Source organism: Hakea prostrata, chromosome 7, assembly GCF_041222555.1.
Source record: "Hakea prostrata isolate BN-2017 chromosome 7, UWA_Hpros_2, whole genome shotgun sequence".
In the NCBI taxonomy this organism is placed as follows: domain Eukaryota; kingdom Viridiplantae; phylum Streptophyta; class Magnoliopsida; order Proteales; family Proteaceae; genus Hakea; species Hakea prostrata.
The window spans coordinates 30,581,029-30,608,943 of NC_142606.1; the positions used below are offsets into that span (position 1 = coordinate 30,581,029).

At 40.3% G+C, this 27,915-nt stretch overlaps 1 protein-coding gene across 1 annotated transcript in view; it reads right to left on the reverse strand.

Moving 5' to 3' along the window:
- Nucleotides 1-3,964: 3,964 nt before the first annotated feature.
- THO2 overlaps nt 3,965-27,915 on the reverse strand; it is a 95,004-nt gene continuing 71,053 nt past the window's right edge. Inside the window, exons 30-32 of the mRNA XM_089161829.1 lie at nt 8,906-10,108; nt 5,692-5,984; nt 3,965-5,526 (exon numbers count right to left, since the gene is read on the reverse strand). Coding sequence (XP_089017955.1) covers nt 5,457-5,526; nt 5,692-5,984; nt 8,906-10,108 — 1,566 coding nt within the window. The 3' untranslated portion in view covers nt 3,965-5,456. The remainder of the gene's footprint in view (nt 5,527-5,691; nt 5,985-8,905; nt 10,109-27,915) is intronic.

Sequence of the window (27,915 nt, forward strand, 5' to 3'; positions counted from 1 at the left end):
GAAGAAGCGCAAGGAGAAGAGGCATATCTCCAGGAAGGTGATTGTGCGGTTACGACAATTACACTGAAGATCCCACGAGTGGTTATGCTCCGTACGATGCTTAGTCCGACCATAGAGTGGAAGCGCCCTTGTGCCATTTATGAGATTTATACTTATAGGGATATTGTCTATAAGATTGAGAACAATTTAGTTACCTAGTGTACCTGCTATTGGGATTAGATTCTATCCCGTTTATTCTCTTTTAGAACTACTTTTCCGCTGGTTGTAGAGTGGGATTTCGCCTCACTTTACTTATCTGATTTAGATACTCTGATTATATTTAGTACTCTGATTTATATATATGATTCATTCTTTCCTTATTTGGATCTATGGTTTATCTTTCGCACATCGATTATTATTGTTCATGATTATGTTATTGTTTATGTGGGAGGTTGATTACTCGATACCTGATCTTCGGGCTGTGGATCACACTCTTGGGTATGCTAGTTAGGGTACCGGCTGGGAGGATGTGACATTAACAAGTCTTGGTCGAGGTCGATTGACAGTCGACCAAAGCCAGTCAACCAAGATATGAGAACACCCCTGTACTTGGCCGAATTGATTCGTTTGACCTCCGATCCGACTGTTTTCTTCTTTGATGTTACTTGTATGTTGTCTAGGGTACCAGCACTGATTTCTAGGACTATTCTTGGTGATCATTGATTTTATTTACGACTCGATTAAGGTAAGGAAGGTCGTCAACTCAAGTATGTTAATTATGTAAACATGCTTATACTTTGAGAACTCAATGGTTATATTCCTATGTGTATTTCTTTATCATACATGACTACTCTATACATTCTTATACTTTATGATTTTATATATGATTAATCATACTATGATATGCCTTTGTTTATATGATGAATCATTGATTAAGTATGATATGATGAGATTGAATTGCGATTGATTACGTATGACTTGGGATTGGGAAGTGTCCTTCCGACACTTCTGTCCTTGGACATCGGAGGAAGTAGTATGGATATTCTCCGAAGGTGTCCATCGACGCTTTCCCGGGTTATTGGATGACATACATAGGATTGTCTAGGTGTATGGTTAGGATATTTCCTTGTCGTATCAGACCCAAATCGGAAGGGTATTAAGACCGAACGACCCGTGGTAGAGTATGGTTGATGGGCACTCAAGACCGGTATCCACTCCGTGAGAGGACTTAAACCATACTGCGGATACCCAAAAGGGGCCATTTATTGGTAGGGTTGCAAATGGATAGACCTGGGCTCATGGGCGCTCAAGACCGGTAACCAACCCGTGAGAGGACGTGAGAGCTTCCTGTTTACCATTTGTGGATGACCAATAGGGTTGATGAGTCAGTAGTCCGAGTTGGTCGGTGCCATAGGATACGCTGACTCAAGTGTGAAGGATACGGAACCGAGTTGGTCGGTGCCATAGGGAAAGTATCCGGATCTGACATGATACGACTGAGTAGAGGACTTGCATTGGGCTAGGCTTCTCCGTGACATGCGCCAATACTTATACCAATGGTGATGTGAGAGAGTGGTGACTGAATCCCCAACCATGGTTTGATGAGGACCTTAACCAATTACCACGACAGACCCAAGATATCTATATGATTGAGGGGGAGTGACAGACGACCCAAAGAAGTATGGTGCTATGGCTTAAAGCATGTCTACCTTAGAGACTAGCATACTTAGGGTTAGAATCATATATCATCATTGTCTCATATCATCTCGCATCATATCATGACTAGTATCGAATGAACTGTGTATTATGAAACGACTTGCCTTGCTGAGTTCTTTTGAACTCATTCCTTTCGTGCAATTTGTTAGATTATCCTGCAGGTATAGAAGACCCTGATGGCGCACACTACGACCCAAGCTATGATCCCGCATACTACCCTTCGGGTGATGGCTATGATGAGAATCAGGATTATTGTGCCGAGGAGGATTATGGTTCGTACCAGGGTTAGCCCCACTTTAGTGAGGGAGCGGCCGCACTTGGTTCACTTCATCCATACTTATGAAGAAACAATCATTAGGATTGAATAAACCTTTGCGTAGTGCCCCATTTCCTTGGATGACTGTAAACTTATGAGTATATTGTCCTTAGCTTTTATGGATTTACTCTTAATACGGATTTGTAATTCAGTTTAATTAATCACCTTTCCGCTATTTTGAAGGGGTGACTTCTGATCACTCCTTCCCCTTGAAGATTACCTTTATGAGAATTTGATACCTGATATTTCCGCACTGATTGATTATCTTTTATTATTATTCATTTGATCTGTTTATTGCTTACTTTAAACCTTGATTATATTGTTCATGATTATGTTATCGTATATGTGGGAGGCATGGCCGCTCAATCTGGATCTTCAGGCTGTGGATCACATCCCGGGTATGCTAGATAGGATACTGGCTGGGTGGATGTGACAAGTTCACTCAACGAATGGAGAAGAACTGGAGGACCCATTTTCTAGAGATTCATGAAAAACATTACTTAGCTTTAGAGAAGGAAACTAGAAAGAAAATAATTTAACTCTTTTTGATTGCTTCCGCTGAACTCGTATTCTTTTGAATTATTATTCTTTCATTGATTATTTTATTGGAGTATTTGGACTCCTGTAATCCTTTAATTCATTAATGGAACTATTATTGCTCTTGATTGTCTTTATTTGTATTTATTATTGTTGATAGACTAAAACCGTGGATCTGTGACGGATCACTCCCATGGGTTGTCGGGCGGGTAACTAAGACCGGCAGGTGGGGTGTGACATCAGGAGTCCAAGCCTTAACCTCAAGAGGAAAGCAATAATCCTACAAATATGAAGATAGTTTGGCTTTCATGATCTTGGTAGAATACCATTCAGGGCCAACAGTTTTCAGATTCTTCTCCTCTTTATTAATGTCAACAGGTTCATAAGGGACTAATACCTCGTCATGGGCATAGGGAACAAGATCCCAATTTGAGTTAAGGGCTTGACTAGAAGAAGGATCAGCAGAGTTTCTTTCTGAATCAGGTTTTGAAGGAGTCTTGATTTCGGGAGTAGAACTGGACCAAAAGGCCTAGGTGAATGACCCATGAGAGAAGGAAAAAGAGGTTCGAATATTATTCAACAAAAAGATGAAGTAAGTTACAGACAATCAAGAAAGGATTAGAAAAGTTGAAGTGAAAATGGAGAAGAAAAGAGGCAACAAGATCGGGTAAAAATAGGAGGTAGAACAACGTAATTGGAAACTCTTAAATTTTGGAGGGAAAATATGCGATGATTCACATCGACGACTATGACTGATCAGAATCGATGTTTGAATCTAATCACTTAAGTTTTGGAACGATACAATTGAACAAGTGGAGAAAAGGGGTAAGTCAAGAAAAAGGTGTTGGAACCGTGCGCTAGAAGATCAACCACATCTGCAGAAAATAAAAGGCTAGCTTTTATAAGGAGATGGAAAAGGCTAACAAGCTGAGGTCTTCATCACATATTTGAGACAATTCGAGGGGCTGAGCTTTATCTTTGAAATGATTATAGAGATTAAGCATCTTCCCAAGGCGGGAAAAATTCATTTCCGGAGAAGTTCAAGCCGTAAATCAAAATGATGGTTTCGGAAAATTAATTATGGTGGTTTTGGAAACTCAAACGTTGACAAATCCAATTCTCATCACGTGGAAGGCAAATTTGAGAATTAGCATTCAAGGTTGAACGATTAACTTCAAAAGCAAAAAAATAGCTGAAGATGGCACTGATCGAATCCAGTATTTATTGATGAACTCTTCAGCTCAGAGAAGGATTTGACAATGCTCGATGAACTCCCTTGATCAAATGATGAGCTCTGGATCCTAATGAGCTCTATAATCCAATAGACTGAACTCAGGATTTTTGATGAACTCAGCTGGTCAAAGGATGAGTTTGGAAGCTTCTAATAAGCTCCATAGGTTGGGAGATGAGCTCAGAAATTCGGATTAACTCTTCCAACTAAAGGATGAATTCAATGTTCGAATAATTTCCATTGACTAGAGATGAGCTCAAATACTGAAAGAATTCTCATAGCCCAGATCAGATGAAGAGACAAATTGAAGCTGGTTAGACAAAGGCAGTTTCAAGGAGGCCAGAGAAAGAAGTTAAACCTCCTGACCAGAGTTTCAATTTGATTTCAACCTAGTCAAGAGCCTTGGGGGTTCGTGTTGTGAATAAATTACCCAAAACCGGTTCGCACTGGATCAACCAGTCTTAACTTATGGTTTGAACCAAATATGGTATCAACCCAAAAGCCACAGAGATCTAATCTTAACCATCGGCTCTAGAACACTCAATTGACGGTTGAGAGAAGGCAAAATCAGAAAGAGGAATTTTAAATAAGGTTGAAGCATACGTAGAAGGTAAGACATTCAAATTCACTCAAAGTTGCCTGCATCTTCCCGCCCTAAATACATTCAAATATTTCTTAAGCTCTCAAGAGCTCTGCAACCCTAATCCTTCAACACTCACTGACTAGACCGTCGGAAATAGAAAGCCGATCCAGCTGGTCAGCTCCATTTCTAAGCAATTCTTCTTTAGCTTTGCATGTAAGAGTGAATTCAAATCTAAATCGAGCCAGATCTGATTAATTTGGTATAATTCGTGGTTCAAAACCCCCGACACTACTCTAACCTTGACTTTGAATACCCTTAACCAAGAACTCACATGGCCTCCACCCTATGTTCGGATAGGCCAAGTTAAACACTTAACCTTGAACCTTACCTTGTCCCTAGCCCCAACCCAATAAAACAGTAGGTAGTTCAATATTGACATTATAAAGGACCCACAATCGTTCCACTGCATGACGCTTTCATCATTTAAAATCTCCTGCACACTTCATACAAACCAGAGTGCAGTGGTTTGCAGTGGTGAGGACAGTGGACTACGTTGTAAATCTACCAATACCTAAAAACCAATGGTACTGAAGAAGGCAAAACTTGGTCGGCATTGGCCGGGCAAACTCAAAAAGGCAGAAATATTTGTTCCCAAGTAAATTAAAAAATCATGAGATTTAGCACTAGATGCCAGACATGCCATAATTTGTACATCACAAAGAAAATTTCCTTTACAATGTGGGAAACCCTGAAACTACTGACAGAGATTGCTAATCAGACAACCTCCCTGAATCATACATTGTATCATACACCAAAGCAGGAACTCGTGTTAAAAGGCTGCTCTGCTTTCTTTAGAGAATTAACTACAAAATCTGGGGATGAGCCGGTACATTCCACGACATTTTGGGACTATGAAACTCTAAAGGATGAAAAGAAAATATTCAAGCACCTGTGACCCAAAAAATGCCAAATGAACTATAGTATCAGTGACTGGAAAGGATGGGAGCAGGTCTGTGAAAGCCAGCATCAGTGGCACCCCAGAAATAATTCATAAAAGCAAGAACTAGACAAAGCCCAGCACTGCAATTCGATGTTCATTTCCGATGCCTTCGTTTTGGTTCAGCCCTCTGCCTTTTCTCATCCTCCCACTCTCTCTCATAAATCCTAAAACAAGGTGGTTAAGGACAACTCAAGCTGTAGATGATTAACTGCAAGATGCAACAGAACAGGCAAAATATACATGCAAAGAATAAATGCCCACACACACGCATGCACGCACACACAGTTCATCAGGAAGTAACAGTAAAAACATAATTATCTCGAGGATACTGATCTTCCCGACGGGTAATCTTGCCGGTGGCTTCTTTTCCGTGAACCCTTGGCATTGGTTCCCCTGAGTAGCCTGACCTTGGGGCCATGGCCCCTTTCTTCTCTACTCGTTCTCTTCCATCATATGACTGTGAAATACCGAGAGCCAAAGATGGTGGTTGGACTGCCATTGAATAATCACCAACTTCCCCTGATGATAGGTGATCCCTTTTAAGTTTCCGTCTTTTGGATGCTGCATTTGCATCCACATCGTCCTTCAAGAGATTTAATTTGTCCTTCTCCCTCTCCTCCACCTACAAATGACAAACAAAAAAGAGTCAGCCAAACCCCCTGATGGGAATCAAACCAAGACTTTTAAGGCCCGTCAAAAGTCAAAATCAGCAGAAAGCTGCCTTAATATGGCTCCCAAAAGCATGAACAGTAAGAGGGTCTTCTCCCAACCAATCACCAACACCCCTTCCCACCACCACCACCAACCCCCCCCCCCCCCCCCCCAAAAAAAAAAAAAAAAGGGAGGGAAATTCCCAGACCACTGGAAAAAAAGAAACATTTGTCTTTCTCTGGAGGCGGAGTGATTGTATTTTAAGAAAGTTCAGTACCAGCTAGCATAACTGTGAACCATACACATCAGTAGGCATCAAATTACAGAGTGGCATTTAACAAGCAAACGGAAAAGCTTATGCAGTTCAACAACTAAGCAAAAAGAAATCAATTCAGTACCTCTATTAACGTGTATCCATCATACATATAGCCAAGGGCAATAAGGGTGACATGCAAATTTATGATAATGTCATACGGACTCGGCCAACTTTTATTAAGTGCACAGATGCAGTAAAAAGCCATAACACACATCGAAAGACGAGTAAAATTTTGCTTTGGACAGGTTAAATTGTAGTTTTAGACATCTGGTCAACATGGGAAGTCAAACAAGACAAACAGTCACGCAAGGGTATTCTAAGCTAGGGACTTCAGTCAATATATTCCAAATCAATTAATAAGTCCAGAATGCATTTCACAGACCAGTCTAACCTACCCAGTCCAGCATCCATGAGCCCTGGTTCTGACAGTCAACATGAACAATATACAGGTCATCTTCATCCCAATCGGGAACCTGACTGACAACAGATTGCAAAGTGGAATTGATGCAATCCATCTCCTAAGTCCAATAGTCCAGCCTATAAGGAACTATAGTTTCCTCCTGCACTCTCAGTAACCATGTTGCTGTCAGAGCTTCAAGAATTGGTACATTTCCAAAGCAATAGGGGAACATATTAAGGAACTCCTAATCAATATTGAGATTACTTGTCATGAGGAATATCTTGTTTTCCTGAATCCCTTGGATCTAAAAGTTTTCCACTAGTATAAATGGGCCATTAAGATATTCAATTTGCAAACCCAAAATCAACAGTATGCAGCCAGAAATCAAATACATTGATGCATATATTAATTAGGAAGCATGAAAGTAGATGACAAGAAGGAAACAGTATAGCTTAAAACATACTGCCTGACTATATTTGTAGTTCATTGTGATATTGATGTGATTCATCTTAAGGTGGAAGATTCATCACTGGGCATCAGAGGGGTGGGGAATAAATAATAATGGTACGACCATGACTTGAGGAATTGGCATTGGATCAGCCAGACTGGCTTACACAGCTTCCTGGTGAAAGAGTTCTGGCTTGTAGTATAAATACAGGCTAACTCATGGAATACAGATCAATAGGGCTGACCTGAATCCCTATGAACCTAGACCAATACCAATCCCAATACTGATTACTAACTCCCAGAATATAACCACCAATGCTGATGCATTTTAACTGTGATAGGAGTGACATGCATTAACTGCGTGGGAAAAATATTTACAACTCTTTGTTTTGTTAGGTTTTAAGCATCAGAGGCAAAACTTTAATGATCCCAAACCTCCAGTTGTCGAGGAACAATGTAGATATTCTGAAGCAAATGAAGTCATAAGAAATCTTGAAGTTTGGCAATCTGGCATCACCAAAGCCACTTATGATACTATGAACATCAGGAACTTAAATGTCATATTATTGTTATGTGTTTAGGTCAGGAGGACATCCAAATGAACAACATATTAAGTCTGACTCAAACACTCAGAAGTTCATGAGCTTGCACTGAAATATCTATGAAAATTCCTAATGGGGTAAAAACAACATGCATTTCAAAGTGACCGGTCCACCCTATTCAAAGATGTCCTGTTCAGTACCACAGGTGAAATGCATGTAAACCATCCTAGAGATGAGAGAGAACTACTGTATTCTCTTCCACTGCAGGGGGCAGAGGAACTGAATTTTGGTGGTTTTTCATTGGGGAAACATGAGCTGACTTATTAGATCTAGTCGTGGTGTGTTTGGAGCCAGCCCCATTTATTTGAGACAAGGCTGAGCTGAGTTGAGCTGGATGTGCTGTGCTGCGGGGCCTATTCTTTTTCTCTAGGACAGTCTGGACTTGCAACGGGCACACGAGAGAAAGCATTGACAACTTTGTGGTGGACACCTCACTTCTCAAGTAAACTGCTCATTCCATTGGAAGTTGAGAACAGCTAATGATATGGCAGGCTTGCAGATTGTTGAAGTATATACACTGGCTATTTACTGTTCACGACACTATTCACGTGAACAGTAAAAACTGCATAGTTTCTATTTCTAATGTAGGAGTCTTGCTACATAAGTTTTGGGAGTTTTTTAAAAAGCATAGTTTCTATTTTGGTGGTAGTTTCTATTTTCAGAACTTTCTATTTTAGGAGTTAGGAAGTTACTAAAGCTGTAATATTTTGTTTCCTTTTTCTAGAGGACAATTACTTGTCTCTCAAGTTGTATTAGATTCATTAGAAGCTATAAATAAAAGTGCTCTGTGATTCTAGACTTTTAAGCAAGAATCACAGGCCTCTTCTACTGGTTCCTCATCTCTCTTCTCTTCTTCTTCTTCTCTCTTTTCTTTGTTCTAGTTCAGCTGTTGTTTTGATTATTTAATGCTTGTTTTCTAACACAGATCAAGAAAGGGGTTCATAGGTTGGTCTTGTTAATCATTACCATTGGATGAACAAGGTGTTGCAGAGAGTCCAACTTTTTGTTTCCTCTTGAATTGGTTGCCATATAATCCTTTATGAACATAGATATTAATATAATTGCCGCTCTATATCAGAAAAGACACACAAATACACTTAAACAGGTGGCAAAGCATTATAACGTACCTTCACTGATGGACCATCCCGTTCTTCTCGTTTTCTGTCTCGAAATTCAACTTCTCTTCTATGCTTCACATCATCCTGTGAAATCAACAAATTTTCCTCTGAGCGCCTCCGTTCTTTTTCTTCATGTCTAGGAGAAAGCCTCTGCACGTGTCTGGTATTGCTGACCCTCCTGTCAGCATCTTCATCTCTTCGATTAGCATTAACAGATTGGGGAACTACATTAGGAGGGAGTGGTGGTGGTGGGGGCAAACTTTGTCCATGAAATCGATCATCAGCATGGGACTTGTCAGAAGATGTCTCACTGTAGCGAGATTTACTACGATCATCTTTACTTCTGTCATCCTTACCTTTGTCAGGCATCCTATCTGAATTTCTATCTGCTCCTCTATCTTGTGCCTTTTCAATTGAACGCTCTCTCCCATATCTTTCCAGCGACCTATCCCTTGACTTTTCGCTTAAACTATCATCTCCACGCAACTTTTCAGGGCGTTCCAGTCTTTCCCTATGGTCTCTATCATGCCTGTCACTTCCCTTATCTTTGGGTCTGTCCAAAGTTTTATCCATACCCCTACTAAGAATGTGTTCATCAGTTCCAGTCTTGTCAACATCTGGAAGATGAGACTTCTCAGATAACCGTACATCCCCAGATCTCTCCTTGTCAGAGAACCGAACATCACCTTCTGAGTCTTTCCCTTCTCCATCGCCCTTCCTCCGCTTGTTTATCCTCTCCTGTTCTTCAACTGGACTAGGTCTTTTTTGTTGCTTCTCTACAGACTTTGATGCAATGGAAGCATCATCATGGAGGGGGGAATGAGTAGGTCGAGTTGAGAAAGGCCTTGTTACTTCAGAAACTTCATTTTCATCCACATCTTTTCCAGCAGGGCCCCGAAAGTCTGAAGATTTAACAGATCCAATCTCTATCTTTGGCATATTACCGTGCATATCCAAGGATATTTTTCCAGATGCAGCTGAACTTTTGGCAGCAAGTAGAACAGTGCCACCATTTGTTGTAGCTGCAGAAGAAGCATTGACTGCGGCAATTTGCCTAACTTCAGATGGATGCACAGAGAAATCTTTATCAAAGGTGGAAGAACCAGGAGTCCTGCCAACAGATTTTCCAGACCTATTTTCATCTTTGGCAAGATCCTGTTTTGGTTGCTTCAAAAGAGATACAGCAGCTGCCCGTTTTGGTGGCGGTCTCAACTGCAAAGAGAGATAGACACAACCCTGTATTTTCAGATCATCTCCAATACTTTGATGCCAAGAGAAATTAAACAGTGTATTTTATTAACTTATATGTGGGCAAAATGCAGAAGGATATGATCCAGTTTTGTATCATTTTCAAGTTCAATAACTTGTACAAAAACAATCGAAGTTGCATAAAACAGATGAACAAAAGAAGATTGTGTCATCAACATAGAGTTCAAATTAGTAATAACACAAGAAAACACAAAACACATCAGGTTGAATCTATAAAATCTGAAGTTCTTCTAGAAAACAAATATCCGCACAGAGTACAGTTTAGATCAAAGGGCATATCGACCAATTCTTACATTAAAGAGATAGGTCAATGTTTTTAATGCTTAGGACATTGCAGTTTTAGAATTCAGGCTGATAGGTGTCACACACCAATTTAAGCAAGTAAAAAATGGACATCCATATCATTCTGTGTGCATTGTAAAGCTGTAACAATGCAATGAGATGGATGAAGCATAAAGAAGCACTCTGGTGCATTGAAGTCAATCTGTCTATCATCACAGGCATTAGCAACAAGGACGCACCGATCATTTATCTTTCATATATTTTCCACACCATACAAGTGATTAGAGTTTGTCACCCTCTCATGGACCACAACAGCTACTCAAATCCATGATATTTGCTTTCATTGGACTCTGAGAAATACCGTCATATTCGACTAGCAAAAACTGCAAATCCGTACAAATTCATTTATCCCAATATTGCATTTGTAACAATTATAAATATGTAATGAATCATCCATACCCTTAAAAGAAATGGAACAATATTTTATTCTAGTTAAAGGTATGAATTGCCGATCAATTAGAGAACCACATAACATTTACAGCGATAGTAGATGCTTTCCTCTGATGATGGTCATTGCCCATATCACATGCTCCACAAGACTTCCATGTAAAATAGTTAAAGCATTTCAAAAAGGAAGTCAGACCAGTCATACTTTTAGTACCACCAAAGCTTATTTAAGAATTATGATATACAGAATTCAAACTTCAGCAAGTAGAAGTTCTCACAAAATTGGAAAATTCAGGTTCCAAGCTTCTAAACTTCCATATCATTAGCTCAAAGACCTTTCACATGCCAGTGTTAGGGTGGTCATCAGCTAGGGTAAGTCAGGTAATGGACAAACAAACCAATATCCTTGTTGAAAACATGGACTGAGGTTTTCTAATTAGAATAGGATTATGTTTCCTAATAAGTCTAGAGTTTTATTTCTATTTATTTTATATTTCATTTTCCTACTTAGTATAGGACTTAACTAGGTTGTAATTATAAATGGTTATTGGGGTCTTGTGAATAAAATACTTTAGAGGAGAAATTCCTCACATTACAACATGGTATTAGAGCAAGGTTTTGTTTTCATCCTACGGAGGTGCTGTAGAAATTTTTTTTGAAGTCGCTATTCACGTGTTTGTTTTCTTTTCGATTATCTTGGAAATGTATATTGGGTGAATAAGTGTATGTCTAGGAAAATTTTGTCTAAGGAGTCTGGTATTTAAGCGGACCGGTTGTGTCCCTTAAGTCTTTCCTGGAAACTTTCCTGGTGTACTTTGGTTGAACAATATACCAATTGGAGGTTACCCGAGGAGATACTTTTCACGTGAATTAGTGGGAGTTATTCTGTAGTCAACAACAGTTCATGATAGAAGCAAATGAAGCTTTTGCAAATTTGAATAGTTCCAAGTACTATTTCGTAATTTTGAAAATATTTCAGGGTCTTTTTCGTAATTTTGAAAAAGTTCAGGGATTTTTTTGCAATTTTCAACAATTGCAGGGAATTGTTTGTAATTTCGAAAAAATTCAAGGACTTTTCTGCAAATTTTAACAATTTCAGGGATTTTTTCGTAATTCCAAAAAAAAACTCATGGGGCTATTTGTAAATTTGAATAATTTCTCCTTGCAATGTTGGCTGATCCTATATCTCCTTTATCTGGTACATCTGAAGAGTCTCCCATGTCTTTCATTCATAAGGATCGTGAGTTTTCTCCGCTTCAGATAACCACTGTGAAACTTAATAGGATAAATTATCTTAGATGGTCTCGTTCAGTTTCCCTCGCTATTGGTGCTCGTGGTCTTACTGGCCATCTTGATGGGACTTCTACAAAACCTTCCACACTTGGTCTGCAACTTTCCAAGTGATATACAGATGAATGCTTGGTCATGGATTTTCTCATCAACTCCATTGAATATAGCATAACAGAGAATTATCTCTTCGTTCCTGATGCAGAAATTATTTGGAAAGTTACTAAATATACATACTCCAGAGTTGGCAATGATGCACAATGCTTTGAAATTAGATGGAAAATCAATCAGTTACAACAGAAGGACCTTCCCTCTTTCTCAGTACTATAACACTTTTAGGGGATATTACCAAACTTTAGATTTATATGGGAAGTTTACACCGAAGAATGCTAAAGATGCTATTGCCTATCAACAATGGGAAGATAAACAGAGAGTTTATGATTTTTAGGCAGGATTGAATACAGAATTTGATCAAATTCGCGCACAGATCCTTTCTAGAGAGCCTTTCCCTTCTCTGGCTCAAGCCCAATGCCATGGTAGATACCGAGGGTAGTCGAAGGACAGCTATGGTACACACTCAAACATCTGATAGATCTACATTGGTGGCTGGTTATGACAATAATAAATCTAATTCTGGTAATTTTCGCCCTCCAGTAAAGTGTGAGTATTGTGGAAAATAGCGTCATACAAGTGTTGAAAGTTGCATGGACGTCCAACAAACTCCCGTGGAGGAGGTAGAAATGCAATCAAGGGCAGCAATCAAACATCTGCAAATCAAGCCAGTTCTGACACCCTGAGTACTCCAACACCTCTTTCCTCAGATGAGCTCCAGCACCTTCGCCAGTTGATCTCCAGACTTGACTCATCTTCTCTAGTACCGACTTCCAGTGCGAGTATATCCTTTGTCATTGTTCCCTCTGTTGATCCACAATTCCCCATAGGTATTTTTGGTTGTCACAATGTCAATTTGACTTATCCCTCCTGGGTAATCGACTCTGGGGCAATCGACCATATGACAGGCTCATCTACTTTGTTTCATACTTATTCATCTGTCCCTATTGTTCAGGATGTTCGAACGGTTGATGGGTCTCTCTCCCCTATCTCTGGGAAATGATCTATTATTTGTTTGCCTTATTTTACCTTATCTAATGTCATGCATGTTCCTAAGTTTTTGGCTAATCTTTTATCTATTAGTAGCCTTACTCGTGATATGAACTGCAAAATAACTTTCTTTCCTTCTCATTATGTGTTTCACGACCTGGAAATGGGGCTTACAATTGGCAGTGGTAGACAAAAAAGGGGGTTTTACTTAATGGATGGGTCCCCATCAGCTCTTTCTGCGGTCTCTAGTTCCACCTCTCCTGCACTTTTTACCTTATTACAGTGGCATAGTCGTCTTGGCCACGTTCCTTTACCTATTTTATCCAAATTACTTACTGATCTGATTAAAAGGTGTAATTTGAATGATTTTTATTGTGAGGCATGTATTTTGGCCAAACAGACCAAGCATGTTTACCCTATTTTAGATAATCGTAGTAAAATTCATTTTTCAGTCATTCACTCTGATGTGTGGGGTCCTTCTCGAACCGTGTCTATATCTGGTCATAGATGGTTTGTTACCTTTATTGACTGTTGTACTAGGACCACATGGATTTACTTACTTCACCAAAAAAAGTGACGTTTTCTCGTGCTTTCAAAATTTTCATAATATGATTAGGACTCAATTTAACTCCGCCAGTGTTTTACTGCTGGTCCCAAGCCTGGGTAAAGGAGGAGGGTTGGTGCGTTAGGAGTCGGCAGCCGGCACCGGAAAAAATGTAGCCAAACCTTTTTTCGTGGATTCGACCTTATATGATAAAACCTATGCTTGGGCGTTCCCCACAAAAGAAGCGACGCGCTACACTATGGCCCGAGTGTAGTGATAAGTGGGCAAGGGTTAGCTAGGGCGTCCCCTGTAAGCGATGCGTCGCATTGGTGCCCGAATGCGGTGATAACTAGGCAAGGGTTCCCACGTCGTAGAGGAGTGCGGGTAAAGAAGCTAGTCCATAAACGTAGGATTAGATTGGCATCTTGGAACATAGGATCTTTAACTGGTAAGAGCTTAGAATTCATAGATGTTATGAGGAGAGAAAAGATTAATGTAGCTTGCATTCAAGAGACTAGATGGAAGGGTAAAAAAGCAAAAGAGTTAGATGACTTTAAACTTTGGTATACTGGGGAAAAAACAAATGAAAATGGAGTGGGTATAATAGTGGATAAAGATTTAAAAAATGATGTGGTGGATGTTAAAAGAGTGGGTGATAGGATTATTGCTATCAAGCTTGTAATGGAGAAAGAGTTTGTAAATATAATTTGTGCATATGCACCTTAAGTAGGATTAGATGAAAGTCTAAAGCTAGAATTTTGGGAAAATATGGATGGATTAATGCAAGGAATTCGTCAAGGAGAAAAGATTATCATAGGAGGTGATTTAAATGGACATATTGGAAAATATCAAAGAGGATATGAGAGTGTATATGGAGGATAAGGTTTTGGAGAAAGAAATGAGGAGGGGATTTCAATTTTAGATTTTTCTACTGCTTTTGTTCTATCTATTATAAATACTTACTTCAAAAAGAGAGATGAACATTTAATTACCTTCAAAAGTGGATAGCATAAAAGCCAAATAGATTTCTTCCTAACTAGAAGGACTGATAGATTGTTGTACAAGGATTGCAAGGTGATACCGGGGGAAAGCTTAACTGCACAACATAGACTTGTGGTCTTGGATATGTGTTTAGTCCCAAGGACACTTAAAGGTCCAAGGTAAACTATCCTAGAATAAGATGCTGGAATTTGAAAGAAGAGTGCTCGAAATCCTTCGTTAATGAAGTAGTCAAACAAGGAAAATGGGATTTTAAAGGGGATACCAATGCAATGTGGAATGAGATGGCTATGTGTATTAAGAAGGTGGCTAAAGATGTCCTAGGTGAATCAAAATGAAAGCTCCATTCTTATAGAGAGACGTGGTGGTGGGATAGTGAGGTTCAAGCTGCCATTAGGAATAAAAAAGCTAGTTTTAAGACATAGCAAATAACTAAGGATGTTGAGGATCTTCAAAGGTATAGGTTGGATAGAAATGAAGCTAAGAAAATTGCGGGAAAATCAAAGGAAAAGAAGTATGAAGAGTTATACAATAAGTTGGGCAAGAAGGAAGGGGAAAAATCTATTTATAAGATAGCTAAGATGGGGGATAGGAAGAGTAGAGATCTTGACCATGTTAGATGTATTAAAAATGGAGATGGTAAAGTATTAGTTTGCGAGGAGGACATTAAGAAAAGATGGGAAACCTATCTCTCTAGTTTACTAAATGAACATTCTTCAAGCACTTATGATTCGGACGATTACACCTTTCACCAAGGCACCAATGTTCGAACTTATATACATAGAATTTCGATGTCCGAAGTAAAAGAAGCTTTAAGGAGGATGAAAATCGGCAAGACACAAGGTCCTGATGAAATCCCAATTGAAGTATGGAAAAGCTTAGGAACCCATGGACTAGTTTGGTTAACTAAGTTGTTTAATAAGATTATGAGCACAGGGAAATGCCACATGAATGGAGGAGAAGCATCGTGGTTTTAATTTACAAAATAAAGGAGATATTCAAAGTTATAATAACTATAAGGGCATTAAATTGATGAGCCATACAATGAAATTATGAGAGAGAATAATTGAAACCCGTTTGAGACACTTAACTACGGTTACGGAGAACCAATTTGAGTTTATACTAGGAAGATCTACAACGGAGACTATTTACCTAATTAGGAGACTTATGGAAAGGTATAAAGAATGTAGGAAAGACGTTCATATGGTATTTATTGACCTAGAAAAAGCTTATGATATAGTCCCTAGAGCGTTAATTTGGCAAGTACTAGAGAAAATAAGTGTTGCAAATAAATATGTAGATATAGTTAAGGATATGTATGATGGTTCGGTGACTAGTGTTAGAACAGTGGGGGGACAAAGTAATGAATTCCCGATAACAGTTGAGCTACATCAAGGTCAACTTTAAGCCCATATCTATTCGCACTGGTAATGGATGAATAAATCAAAGACATTCAAGATGAGGTCCCCTGGTATATGCTTTTTGTGGATGATATTGTGTTGATTGATGAAACCCAAGTGGGGATTAATACCAAATTAGAATCATGGAGAGTAGCTTTGAAATCATAAGGCTTTAAACTTAGTAGATCGAAAACAAAATATCTAGTTTGTAACTTTAGTCATGATCGGGCAAATGATGAGTTGGTGAGACTTGACGATAAAGAGATTCCTCAGAGTGATTGTTTTGGGTACCTAGGTTCAATCATAAGTAAAAGAGGTGATTTAGAGGATGAGGTTTCCAAAATAATTAAAATGGGGTGGATGAAGTGGAGAGGTGCATCCGGGGTCTTATGCAATCGGCGTATTCCATTAAAGCTTAAAGGAAAATTTTATAGGACTGTTGTTCGACCAGCTATGATGTACGGTGCAGAGTGTTAGGTTATTAAAAAGAATCATATAGATAAACTCAGTGTAACAGAAATGAGGATGCTAAGATGGATGAGTGGCAAAACTAGGATGGATAAGATAAGAAATGATCATATTAGAGTTGGTCTGGGAGTTGCTCCCATAAGCAATAAGTTTCGAGAAAGTCGTTTGAGGTGACACGGCCACGTTCAACGGAGACGTATAAATGCCCCTGTACGGAGAAGTGATATAATCCATATTGAAGGAACTAGAAGAGCTAGGGGTAGACCTAAGATAACCTTAGGAGAAGTGGTGAGAAAGGCTATTTATAGCTTAGGTCTTGTATCTAGCATGGCCTCGAATAAAACTGATTAGAGGGCAAGAATCCATGTAGCCGACCCCATTTAGTTGGGACAAGGCTTATTGTTGTTGTTGTTGTTGTTGTTGTTGTAGTATGATTAGGACTCAGTTTGGGGCGACAGTCAAAATCCTTCGTACGGATAATGGAATTGAGTATTTGGGTGGCACATTCCCTTCCTACTTAGCAAACCATGGCATCATACACCAAACTAGTTGTATCGAAACTCCACCTCAAAATGGGGTTGTTGAATGCAATAATAGAAATCTACTTGAGGGTAGCACGTTCCCTTATGTTTTCTATGCATGTGCCTCTTCGGTTTTGGGGTGAAGTCGTTCTTACTGCGGCATATCTAATTAACTGAATGCCTTCCCGAGTCTTAGACCAACGCTGTCCCTTTGAGGTTCTTTTAGGGACAGCAGTTTTTACAGTCTCACCTAAGGTTTTTGGATGTGTTGCCTCTGTCCATGACCACCATGTTCATGGAAAGTTAGATCCTCGTGGGTAAAAGTGCATTTTCTTGGGTTATCCGCCTACACAGAAGGGGTATAAGTGTTATCATCCTAGTTCTCTTCATTTTTTCATCTCTATGGATGTTGTGTTCCAAGAACAAATTCTTTATTTTTCCCTTACACCTCTTCAGGGGGAGAGTTTTAGTAAAGAGGTTCCAGTGTTAATTCCTCCTTTCGAAGTTTCTCCTGAGATTCTTGCAGATGATCCTCCTTTGAAAGATGGAATGACCGGACAGAAACAGCTAGTGGATGATATACAGGGGGAGACTAGACCTCTGAAGACCTATAAAAAAAAGCAACAAGTGACCCCTTCTGAACCAAGCCAGTCAAAAGATTTGGTTCCTAACCCTGAACAATCCGTTCCTCCAGGTGAGTCTGTCTTTGACCCTTCTTCTAATCCTACTTTGGACTTACCAATTGCATTAAGAAAGCAATCTTGAACTTACACTAAACATCCTATTTCCAATTATGTTTCATATCAGTCTTTATCTCAAGAATTTCAAAGTTTTATTTCCTCTTTGTCCTCTACTTCTATTCCTAACACTTGGTAAGAGGCATTATCTCACTCAAACTGGAAAGAAGCTATGGATGAGGAAATGCAAGCTTTGGAAAAAAAACAAAATGTGGGACTTGGTGACTTTGCCCATAGGAAAGCAGACTGTTAGGTGCAAATGGGTGTTTGTGATCAAGTACAAGGTAGATGGGACTGTTGAAAGGTACAAGGCAAGATTGGTGGCCAAAGGTTTCACTCAGACTTATGGCGTTGACTTCCAAGAGACATTTGCCCCTGTTGCCAAGATGAACACAGTTCGTACTATTATTTCATGTGCAATTAATAAATGGTAGAGTTTACAACAATTAGATGTGAAGAATGCCTTTTTGCATTGAGAACTCCAAAAACGGGTATATATGGATATACCATCTGGGTATTTTACTATATAGACTTATAAGAAAGTGTGCAAGTTAAAGAGGGCTTTATATGGGTTGAAACAATCTCCAAGAGCGTGGTTTTGGAAGGGTTCCATAAAGCAATGATATCTAATGGCTATAAGCAGAACAATGCAGACCACACTTCATTTATTAAAAGAGATGGTTGCTACACTACTATACTTTTAGTATATATTGATGATATTGTGATCACAGTGAGTAGTGATGATGAGATTTCAGCATTAAAGACTTTTTTGGGAACTGAATTTGAGATCAAAGATATGGGAAAACTAAGATATTTCCTAGGTTTAGAGTTGGCATATTCTACTAGTGGTGTATCTCTATCCCAGAGGAAATATACATTGGATCTTCTTGAAGAAACTGGAATGCTAGGGTGTAAGCCTGCTGAGACTCCTATTGAGCCTAACCTACACTTGAAGGCAAAGAAAGGAGAACCAGTTGACAAGATAAGGTATCAAAAATTAGTGGGAAAGTTGATTTATCTATCTCACACTAGACCTGACATCACATTTGTAGTTAGTCTTGTTAGCCAGTATATGCATGATCCCTATTCCTCACATTTGGATGCAGTATATCGGATCTTGAGATACTTGAAGACTACTCCAGGAAAAAGAATTTTAATTTCAACTCATGGACATTTGAAGATTGAGGCATATACAGATGCAGACTAAGCAGGATGTCCAAATGATAGGAGGTTCTACCTCTAGGTATTGTGTATATGTGGGAGGTAACCTTGTGACTTGGAGAAGCAAGAAACAGGCTGTGGTTGCGCGGTCCAGTGCCTAGGCCGAGTTTAGGGCGATTGCTAAAGGCATTTGTGAGGTACTATGGCTTAAAGGGCTGCTTCAAGAGGTTGGGACAAATTTGGAGGTTCCTATACAGTTATACTCAGTAAGTCAGCAATCAGCATAGCTAATAACCCAGTACAGCATGATAGGACTAAGCATGTGGAGATTGACAGACATTTCATCAAAGAGAAGGTTGAGGCTAGGCTGATCCATATCACCTTTGTTACTTCAAACGAGCAACGGGCTGATGTACTCACAAAGAGCTTGAGCACGAAGATATTCAATTACATTATGAGCAAGTTAGGCATGATAAATATCAATGCTTAAACTTGAGGGGGAGTGTTGAAAACATGGACTGAAGTTTTCTAGTTAGAATAGGATTATGTTTCCTAATAAGTCTAGAGTTTTATTTCTATTTGTTTTATATTTCATTTTCCTACTTAGTACAGGACTTAACTAGGTTGTAACTATAAATACCCTATTGGGGTCTTGTGAATAAAACACTTTAGTGGAGCAATTCCTCACATTACAACAATCCTACTAGTCAAATAAGAACTCTTTAGTTTTTCCATCTAGGTAGGTAAGCAATTCTACAACTCAACGAGTAAATATGCAAGTCATTGGTTAATGGTTTTTCAAAACTATATTTCTAACAAATTCACAAACTATTTATGAGTACACTCAATATCCTACATTATTCACTCCTAAAATTAAATAAACAGCAACAAAAAGAAACCAAAAAGTATGTGCTATAACAGTATCCAATTACTATACATGTACACAGAATAACCTGAATAAAGCTTTACCCCTATACCAGCCGTTTATGTTAAACAGAATAAAACCATTACTATTACCTCCAAATGAGGATTAGGTAAACATGATAGGGGGTTTAGATGAGCAGACACTCATAATCACACACAACTATGCCAGTCACAGGCTCATGATGAAGTATAGACTTTTACTATATTACCTCATTATAGAGCCATTCTAAAACTCACTGCTTGAAAGCTTACAGAAACTTCAAGTTGAGAAATGTTTGATCAGCATTGTGAACATGCATGGATGTAAACTTCTTTAAAGGAACAATCCTACAATGGGAGGTCCAATGGCTAATTATGATCCTCCTGATTTTACAACACAAGAAGAGAGGGAGATTCCCAAATTTAATCTGAAGGAAGGAAATGTAATGTAACCCAGGTCTAGGCCAGTCTTCAGGATCCCCTCAAATAGAATCAACAGTAAATTAGAGTTTATGTTTGCTGTTCTAGGTCTTATTTCAGTTAAATTCTCAATGAACATCAGCTATCTAGGGCTTGTATCTCTACTGTTCAGACCAGGATTTCAAGCACAGCAGCAGAATTGTATTTAAAACACTCAAGGATCCCTGCAGCTAGGCCTGATAATTCTTAGATCTAACTATAGGTAGGTCAAGCATAGGGGTTTAGGATTCAGCTAGGTTTGAATTAGGTCTGAAATAAAAGGAAAATATTCTGTTTTACACAAACTGTAAATTTCAGAAAATTCCTTAGTTAGGGTTTGTAACTTTAGGTCTGCTAGTGTGTGCTCTTGGTTAGGATTAGGGTTTGGAGGGACATAGAGAAGGTGTATGGCAAGGTCGTCCTAAAAAGCTTTAGGGTTTGGTTGAGGGGTTTGGGAGTTATGAGAGTTTTAGTAAAACTAGGGTTTCTAAATCTAGAGGTTGAAGATGAATTGCAGAAAAAATTCAAAACTAACGAGGAATGGGACTGCGGTATAATTTAATGGATGATTAGAGGGGAAAGGAAGGTGTAATTCTAATGGAGGAAGGATAGGGTGCAAGGGGTAGGGGATGTAGGGTTTGTACTGATGGGTGGGTACTGCTGTTGTGCTGCAGGGATGGAGGGGTAGGGGTGTTTTGTGCAAGAGTTAGGGAGGGTAAGAGGTAGGGGAAGGGGCCGGAGTTTCACTTACTTGATGGGGATAGAAGATCACTTGAAAGTTGCTAAACTTGACTTCACTGGTGCTTCTGCAAACTTAAAGAAGAAGAAACAATTGCAGAAAATAAGTTACTCTCAAAACCCAAGTCGTGGGGTTCCCTCCCACGACTTCCTAGTCTTCCTTCACTGCTAGTTTTCTATTCATTCATTATATATAAAAAATTATAATAAACCCCAAACCCAACTTGAACTCAACTTAGGAAACCTACTTGGACTCAACTTAGGGAATCCAATTTGGATCAGAATTCCCTAATACAACTAGACTTGACTTTCTAAACTAGAAAAGGACTGTTAAGTAAGAATTCCCAAACAAATACAACTCGCAAAATAAGCAACCAACTTCCAGAAAGAATCGTACTTCAAAATTAGATTCTAACTGGGACTCAAAATTAACCAAGGACTTGAACTAAAAACAAATAATAGATCTCCACTCCTGGTAGAAAGTGGAGCACAACTAGGGAGAGACCCGTCTCTAACTACTCGTCCAATCGAAGAAAGAAAAAAAAAGTAGATGTTGGATCCTAAAATTATTATGTACTTGATTGGACCCTTTTGGGCTCCAGAGGGGGGGGTGGTAAAATACCATTTCTGTCCCTCATATGGTTTGGCCAGCCAATAGGTGCACCTTTTTGGGGTCTGTATTGGGGCTCAAAATCTAAGGTGCCCTATGGTTGCCAACCTTCTTTTCTAAAATAGGTATTGGATGGTTGCCAACCTTGGTTACATCAAAATGGGTATTGGATTACTGACCCACTGAAACCGAGCCAACTCAGCATGGTATTTGCCAGAGCTCTCCAAACTCAGGTAAATTGTAGCATTGCCTGCTTCAACCAAGTCTTGAGAATCTCTGAGTCAATCAGGATTGGTCTTTACTGATAAAGCTGATGCCATACACGTCCATCAATCCATTCCTCAAGTACTTCCCTATGGGAGAACAAACCATGACTTCATACGTGACAAATAAACAAGTAGGCAGAACATCTCATATATTTGGAATACATTTTTGGGAAAATTACGTGATTAGCTGCTTTTAGGTTTCCCCTTAAAATAGCCACTCAATGTTTCACTTTACAAAACTAGCTAAAACTGAGTTTGCAATTACAAAACTAGCCAAAATAGTGTTTTTTCACCTCTTTGGACATTTTTACCCCTAAAATTGGCCATATCGGCATAGGGGCGAAAATGTCCAAAGGGTATAAAAAAATAATGACTTTTCCCTTTTGGACAAAATAGTGATTTTCTCGCTCGATGTTATCAGTTTTAGGGGTAAAAATATCCAAAGAGGTGAAAAATCAATATTTTGGCTAGTTTTGTAAATGCAAACTCAGTTTTGGTTAATTTTGTAAAGTGAAACATTGAGTGGCTATTTTTGTAAGAGGAAACCTAAAAGCAGCTAATCACGTAATTTTCCCTACATTTTTCCCCATTTCAGCACCAGTTCTAGAACTGATTGTAAACTCTACAACATTGACATATGCTCTAATACAACAACTGCCTTTTTTTTGGATGAATAAATAATTATATTAAAGAACAACAAAACAAAAAAACAAGGTCTTTAAGAGGAAGACCGAAAAGAAGAGCTAAGATCTTAGGAGACAACAATGAATCTGTTCATTGGGGTATCCTCAATGGGGGATGGGGGCAAGCTAACAATCTAGAAGAGACATCAATAGATGGCATTCCAAATCATGTCTGAAGAGCGAGATTTGGAAGTCCATCTCCGAAGATTGCGCTCCACCAAAGATGATGAATGGAGGCACAAAAAACAAGCTTACCAATCCGATCACAAATGGAAGAGCCAGAAAAGTTTCTCACAATCCAAGACCAATCTTGAGCAAACCCAAAGGAATGCCTCAAACGGGGCCAGATGGAGGCAAGGGATTTTCTCCAGATGGATCTGGAGAAGGGTCAAGAGAAGAAAAGGTGCTCAAGGTTTTTCGGGCTGTTCCAACAAAGGATGTAGTTGGGATTTACTGAGCTATAGTGGCTAATAAGGAAGGATTGGGTGGGAAGGCCATGGTTGAGGGCTCTCCAAAGGGTGAGGGAATGACGTGGGATGAAACCTTCGAACCAGACCAAGGGGACCCAAGGTGGCTTAGGGTTATGGGCTCAAAGAAGATTCCAAGGCTGAGATAATGGAGAAGGTTTTTGTGAGATGGGAGCCAAACTATGAGATCATGATGGGAACTAGCAAGAGGAAGAGAATCCCAAACCTATGTGAGAAGGGGGAGGGGAGAAGGGTTCCAGGAACCATTGGAGATGAAGGCTGACAAGGGAAAGTTTTTTGGGATGTGGGAAACATAGACATTTTAGGGCTAAAAATGGTTATAAAGAATGCCCAACGGGTGCCACAGATTTAGCAAGAATGAGGTGGTGGTAGAAATGGCAGAAAGAGCTAGGGGACGCAGTGAAAGGAGTTTTCTCCAGATCCATGAGGGACTAGAGGGTAAAGGAACCATCCAAAAGGAATTCGTACAGAACAGGTAGGAATGGACCCAGTTAACCTAAAAGGATTCATGCTTTGAGGCAATTATCCAAATGAATTTGAGGAGGCAGGCAAGGTTAACATCAGAAATCTGGCAGATTCCAAGGCCTCCTTCAGAAGTTGGGCGACAAATAGTTGACCACCAGATACGGTGGAGAAAACAAGAGACTTCCAGCCCTTTCCAAAGGTAGGCACAAAACAAGAATTCCATAGCATGGAAGGTGGATTTGGGGATGGAGAAGATACCGCACCAGTAAAGATATGAAGATTGAAGGATAGAGCAAATAAGGACTACTCTACCGGTGAAGGATAGAAGCTTATGGGGAGGCAATGGTGTCGGGTTAGTCTATCGGGAATGAGGGGGAGGCCGAGGTAGACAACGGGGAAAGAGCCAAGTTTAAAGCCTGAGATCTGAAGGAGTGAGGTTTAAAGCCTGAGATCTAAAGGAGTGAGGTTTGAAGTTGAGTTGGGACACCTGAGAGAAAGAGGGTGAACTTATCGAGATTAACACGGAGGCCAGAGAGGGATTCAAAGAGTGAAGGGCTGAAAGAATGGAGGAGATAAATTGGCCATCCGCTTTGGAGAAGATCATAAGATCATCGGCAAAAGCAAGATGGGTGAGGTTTATGGATTTGCATTTGGGAATGGGAGAGATGAGAAGTTGGTCGGTTTTGGATTGAAGAATGTGGGAGAGGACCTCAAGAGCAAGGGAAAAGAGGTATGGGGAGAGGGGGCAGCCTTGGCAGATGCCAACACAGGAAGAGAAGAAGCCTGCATGAGAGTCGTTGGTGATGATCGAGAAGCGGGGAGAGGAGATACAAATCTCGATCCATTGAATAAAAGGGGGTGGGAAGCCCATGGAGGAGAGGACATCACTAATGAAGTCCCAGCGAATGGAATCAAAAGCTTTGTGAAGGTCTACCTTGAGAAGAGCAGCCGGGGAATGGGCAGAACTATCAAAACCGCGGACAATTTCCACGTAAAGAAGGATATTCTCCACAATACTATGCCCCGAGATGAAGGCAAATTGATTCGAGCTCACAAGGGAGGGGAGAGCCTTCTGAAGCCTATTCACTAGGACCTTAGAGATGAATTTGTAGAGGAGGTTAAAGAGGGAAATATGGCAAAAATATGAGAGAGAGGAGGCCCCTTGCTTCTTGGGGATGAGGCAGAGGAAGGTTTGATTGATGGAGGAGAGCTGAGAAGGGTTGAAAAAGAAGCTACGAACAGCCTGAATAAGATCATTTTCAATGAAATCCCAAGAAGCAAGAAAGAAACCCATACAGAAGCCATCAGGCCCCGAGGCCTTATTGGGCTTATGGGACCCAATGGCAAGGAGGATCTCCTCTAGAGATGGGATGGCACAGAGAGAAGAGGCGGAAGAAGGATCCATGAATTTATTAATGAGGTTGGGAGGGAGAGGGGGGCGGGAAGGAAGGGAAGACAGAGCCAGGAGATTAGAAAAGAAGGAAATTACCTCCGCCTTGATGCTAGCAGGGTTAGAAATCCAAGAGCCACTACTAGTGAGTTGGGAAGGGATAGAATTGAAGTTGCATCGAGCTTTGAGGGAACAATGGAAATAAGCCGAGTTAGAGTCCCCGAGCTCAAGCCACTTGATTCTAGCTTTTTGGTAAAGAAAGCTTTCTTCGGAAGTAAGGAGGGAAGATAGCTCAGAGGAAAGGGCCTTCTTATCTTTAGCAAGGGAGGGATTAGAGACATCATTTTGGAGAAGAGGCTGGATATGTTGGAGGTTTGAGCGGCAAGAGGAAACATTAGAGGAGATATTGCCGAAAGTGGACGAGTTCCAGGAACAGAGAGCTTCCAAGTATTGCAAAGCCAGTGGGCAAATGCAATAAGAGGAAGAGAGTACCAGTGGACAGGCTTCAACCAAGCTTCCTTAACTGTAGGGATGAAGGAAGAGTTCAAAGTCCACACATCAAAGAATTTAAAAGGCTTGGGGCCAAACGAGACTGGAGGGGAGAGATGAACAAAGCAAGGGGAATGATCAGAGAGGTTGGAGTTGGAGAAAATGGCATTGGAGGCAGGGAAGGAAGAGAGCCAAGGGGTATTCGAGAGGAATCGGTCAAGCTTTGAGGGAATTCTGGCATCTCCAAATCGACGATTATGCCAAGTAAGGGGATGGCCCGACCATCAGAGATCAGAGATACCAATATAATCTAAGCAAGCATTGAAGTCTCCAATCACGACTAGATCCAAAGAGGAGCCTCCAATACACAAATGGGAAAACCGAATGATGTTAAAGTCCCCACCAATACCCCAAGGGATATCCGAAGCAGAGGAAGAGATAGAGCGGATGTCCTCCCAAAGGGGGGTGCGCTCAGCAGCACGATTGAAACCACAGATGATAGAGAAAAGTAAAGGAGGAGAATTATTGGGAAGAAGGTTGAGATGCATGAGTTGGGGAGCGGATCTGAGGAGAGAGATTTGGAAATGCGAGGGATCCCAAAGAAACTAAATTCGACCATTGGGGGAAACATGATGATTCGAGATAAAAGACCAAGAAGGGGCATTAGATTGGGCAATCCGATGGACATTCTCTATTTGGACATGGGTTTCAAGGAGGGCACAAAGCGATACTTTTGAAGTCTTGATTATGTTTTTAACCTCACCTTGCTTTGCCAGGGAATTGAGGCCCCTGACATTCCAGATAAAGAACTTAGACATATGGGTCAAAAGGGGAGAGGGCATCAACTATGCAGTTGGTGGTAGAGCAAGAGGGGTCATCCATGTCGCTTGTAGAAAAGGGATTGAAAGATGGATTCTCACATGGGGGGAGTTAAGGGGAGAAGGTGTTTCAAAGAGATCCAGGTCTAAAGAGGAATTGGAATTTGGAGAAGGCTCAGTGAACAAGAGGTTTTTCAAGGGGGTTAGTAGCTGGTCTAGTTCAAAGGTTGCAGGAATGATTTGATGGGCCAAAGTGATAGGATGAATGAAGGTTGAACTAGGGGTGGTGGAATGTGAAGGTTAGCTAGGGAAGTTTTGGTGTTTAATGAGTTGGGTATAGTTTTGGGCTTGGGATGTGTAGATTTGGGTTTTAAAGTGGAGGTGGTGGGCTTGTGAGGAAGAATGGGTTTAGAGAGAAGGTGGTTGTGGGTTATGGGCCTACTAGGTGGAGTTAAGAGGGGAGGCCCATGGGGCATTGGGGGTTTAGGCCCAGTAGGAGTGGGCTTAGGGTGGAGAGTGGGAGGAGGGTTACGGGATGGGTCAGGTCGTTGGTTGGGCTTGGGCTCAGTCGAAAAGGAGATTGGTTTGTTTGAAGGGTTGGTTAAAAGGGCTTTTGGGTGGGATGAACCGGAAATGGCGGACCGGAGGTTTAACGATGGATAAGAAGAGGTGGTGGTTGAGTTCATAGGGGTGTCAGATATCTAGGTAGAGGTGAAGGTGGGAGACTTGCAGTTTTTGTGAAAGGTAAGGGATTGGGTCACTTTACCAGGCTTGGACTTACCAGTCGGTGATCGGACTGACTTGAGCAAGATTTTTAGAGCCTTGGCCCATGGGATATGCATCTGAGGTTATGGAGCTTGCAGCGGCAGCAGTGCTTTGCGTGAAACCAGATTTGCACGAGACAGATGAGCACCGACAGGGATCTTAACTGCTTTAACAGCCTGGGGAGCAGTGCAGGTCGCCAACGGCAACCTTCTGGAACCTTTTCTTACTCGCCAGTAAGTTATAGCATGAAAGGGCCTAGAATCTTCAGGTCCGCCAGCATCTTCAGTGGTGGTGGAGTGAATAGGAGGTTCAGAAGATAGAGTAACTTTCTCAAGAGTGTTGATTATTCTCAGAGCGTCAACAACTGCCTTATCCCAACTTTAGATAGGTATTAGTAATTCAGCAAAAATTATTTGAAATAACACTGCTTAAGTGAAAATATTGACCACAAAGATATAAAAAATTAAACATCTTACCACTTGACTCAAAACAACTGAGAATAGTTATTAAACTCAGTCAGGAACAAGGGATGTATCATTTATTTTAACATCTGGTAGTATAAAACTAGGAGTAAATTCCATATTCTAGGCCAAATCTGAATATACCCCAACATTTGAAACAACTATTTTGGCTTTGAGCTATAAAGATATTTGAAGTGGCGCATCTACCTTTATATTCTTCATATATAGGATCTAATTAGCTAGCTACCAAACACAGCTTCCTAATCTT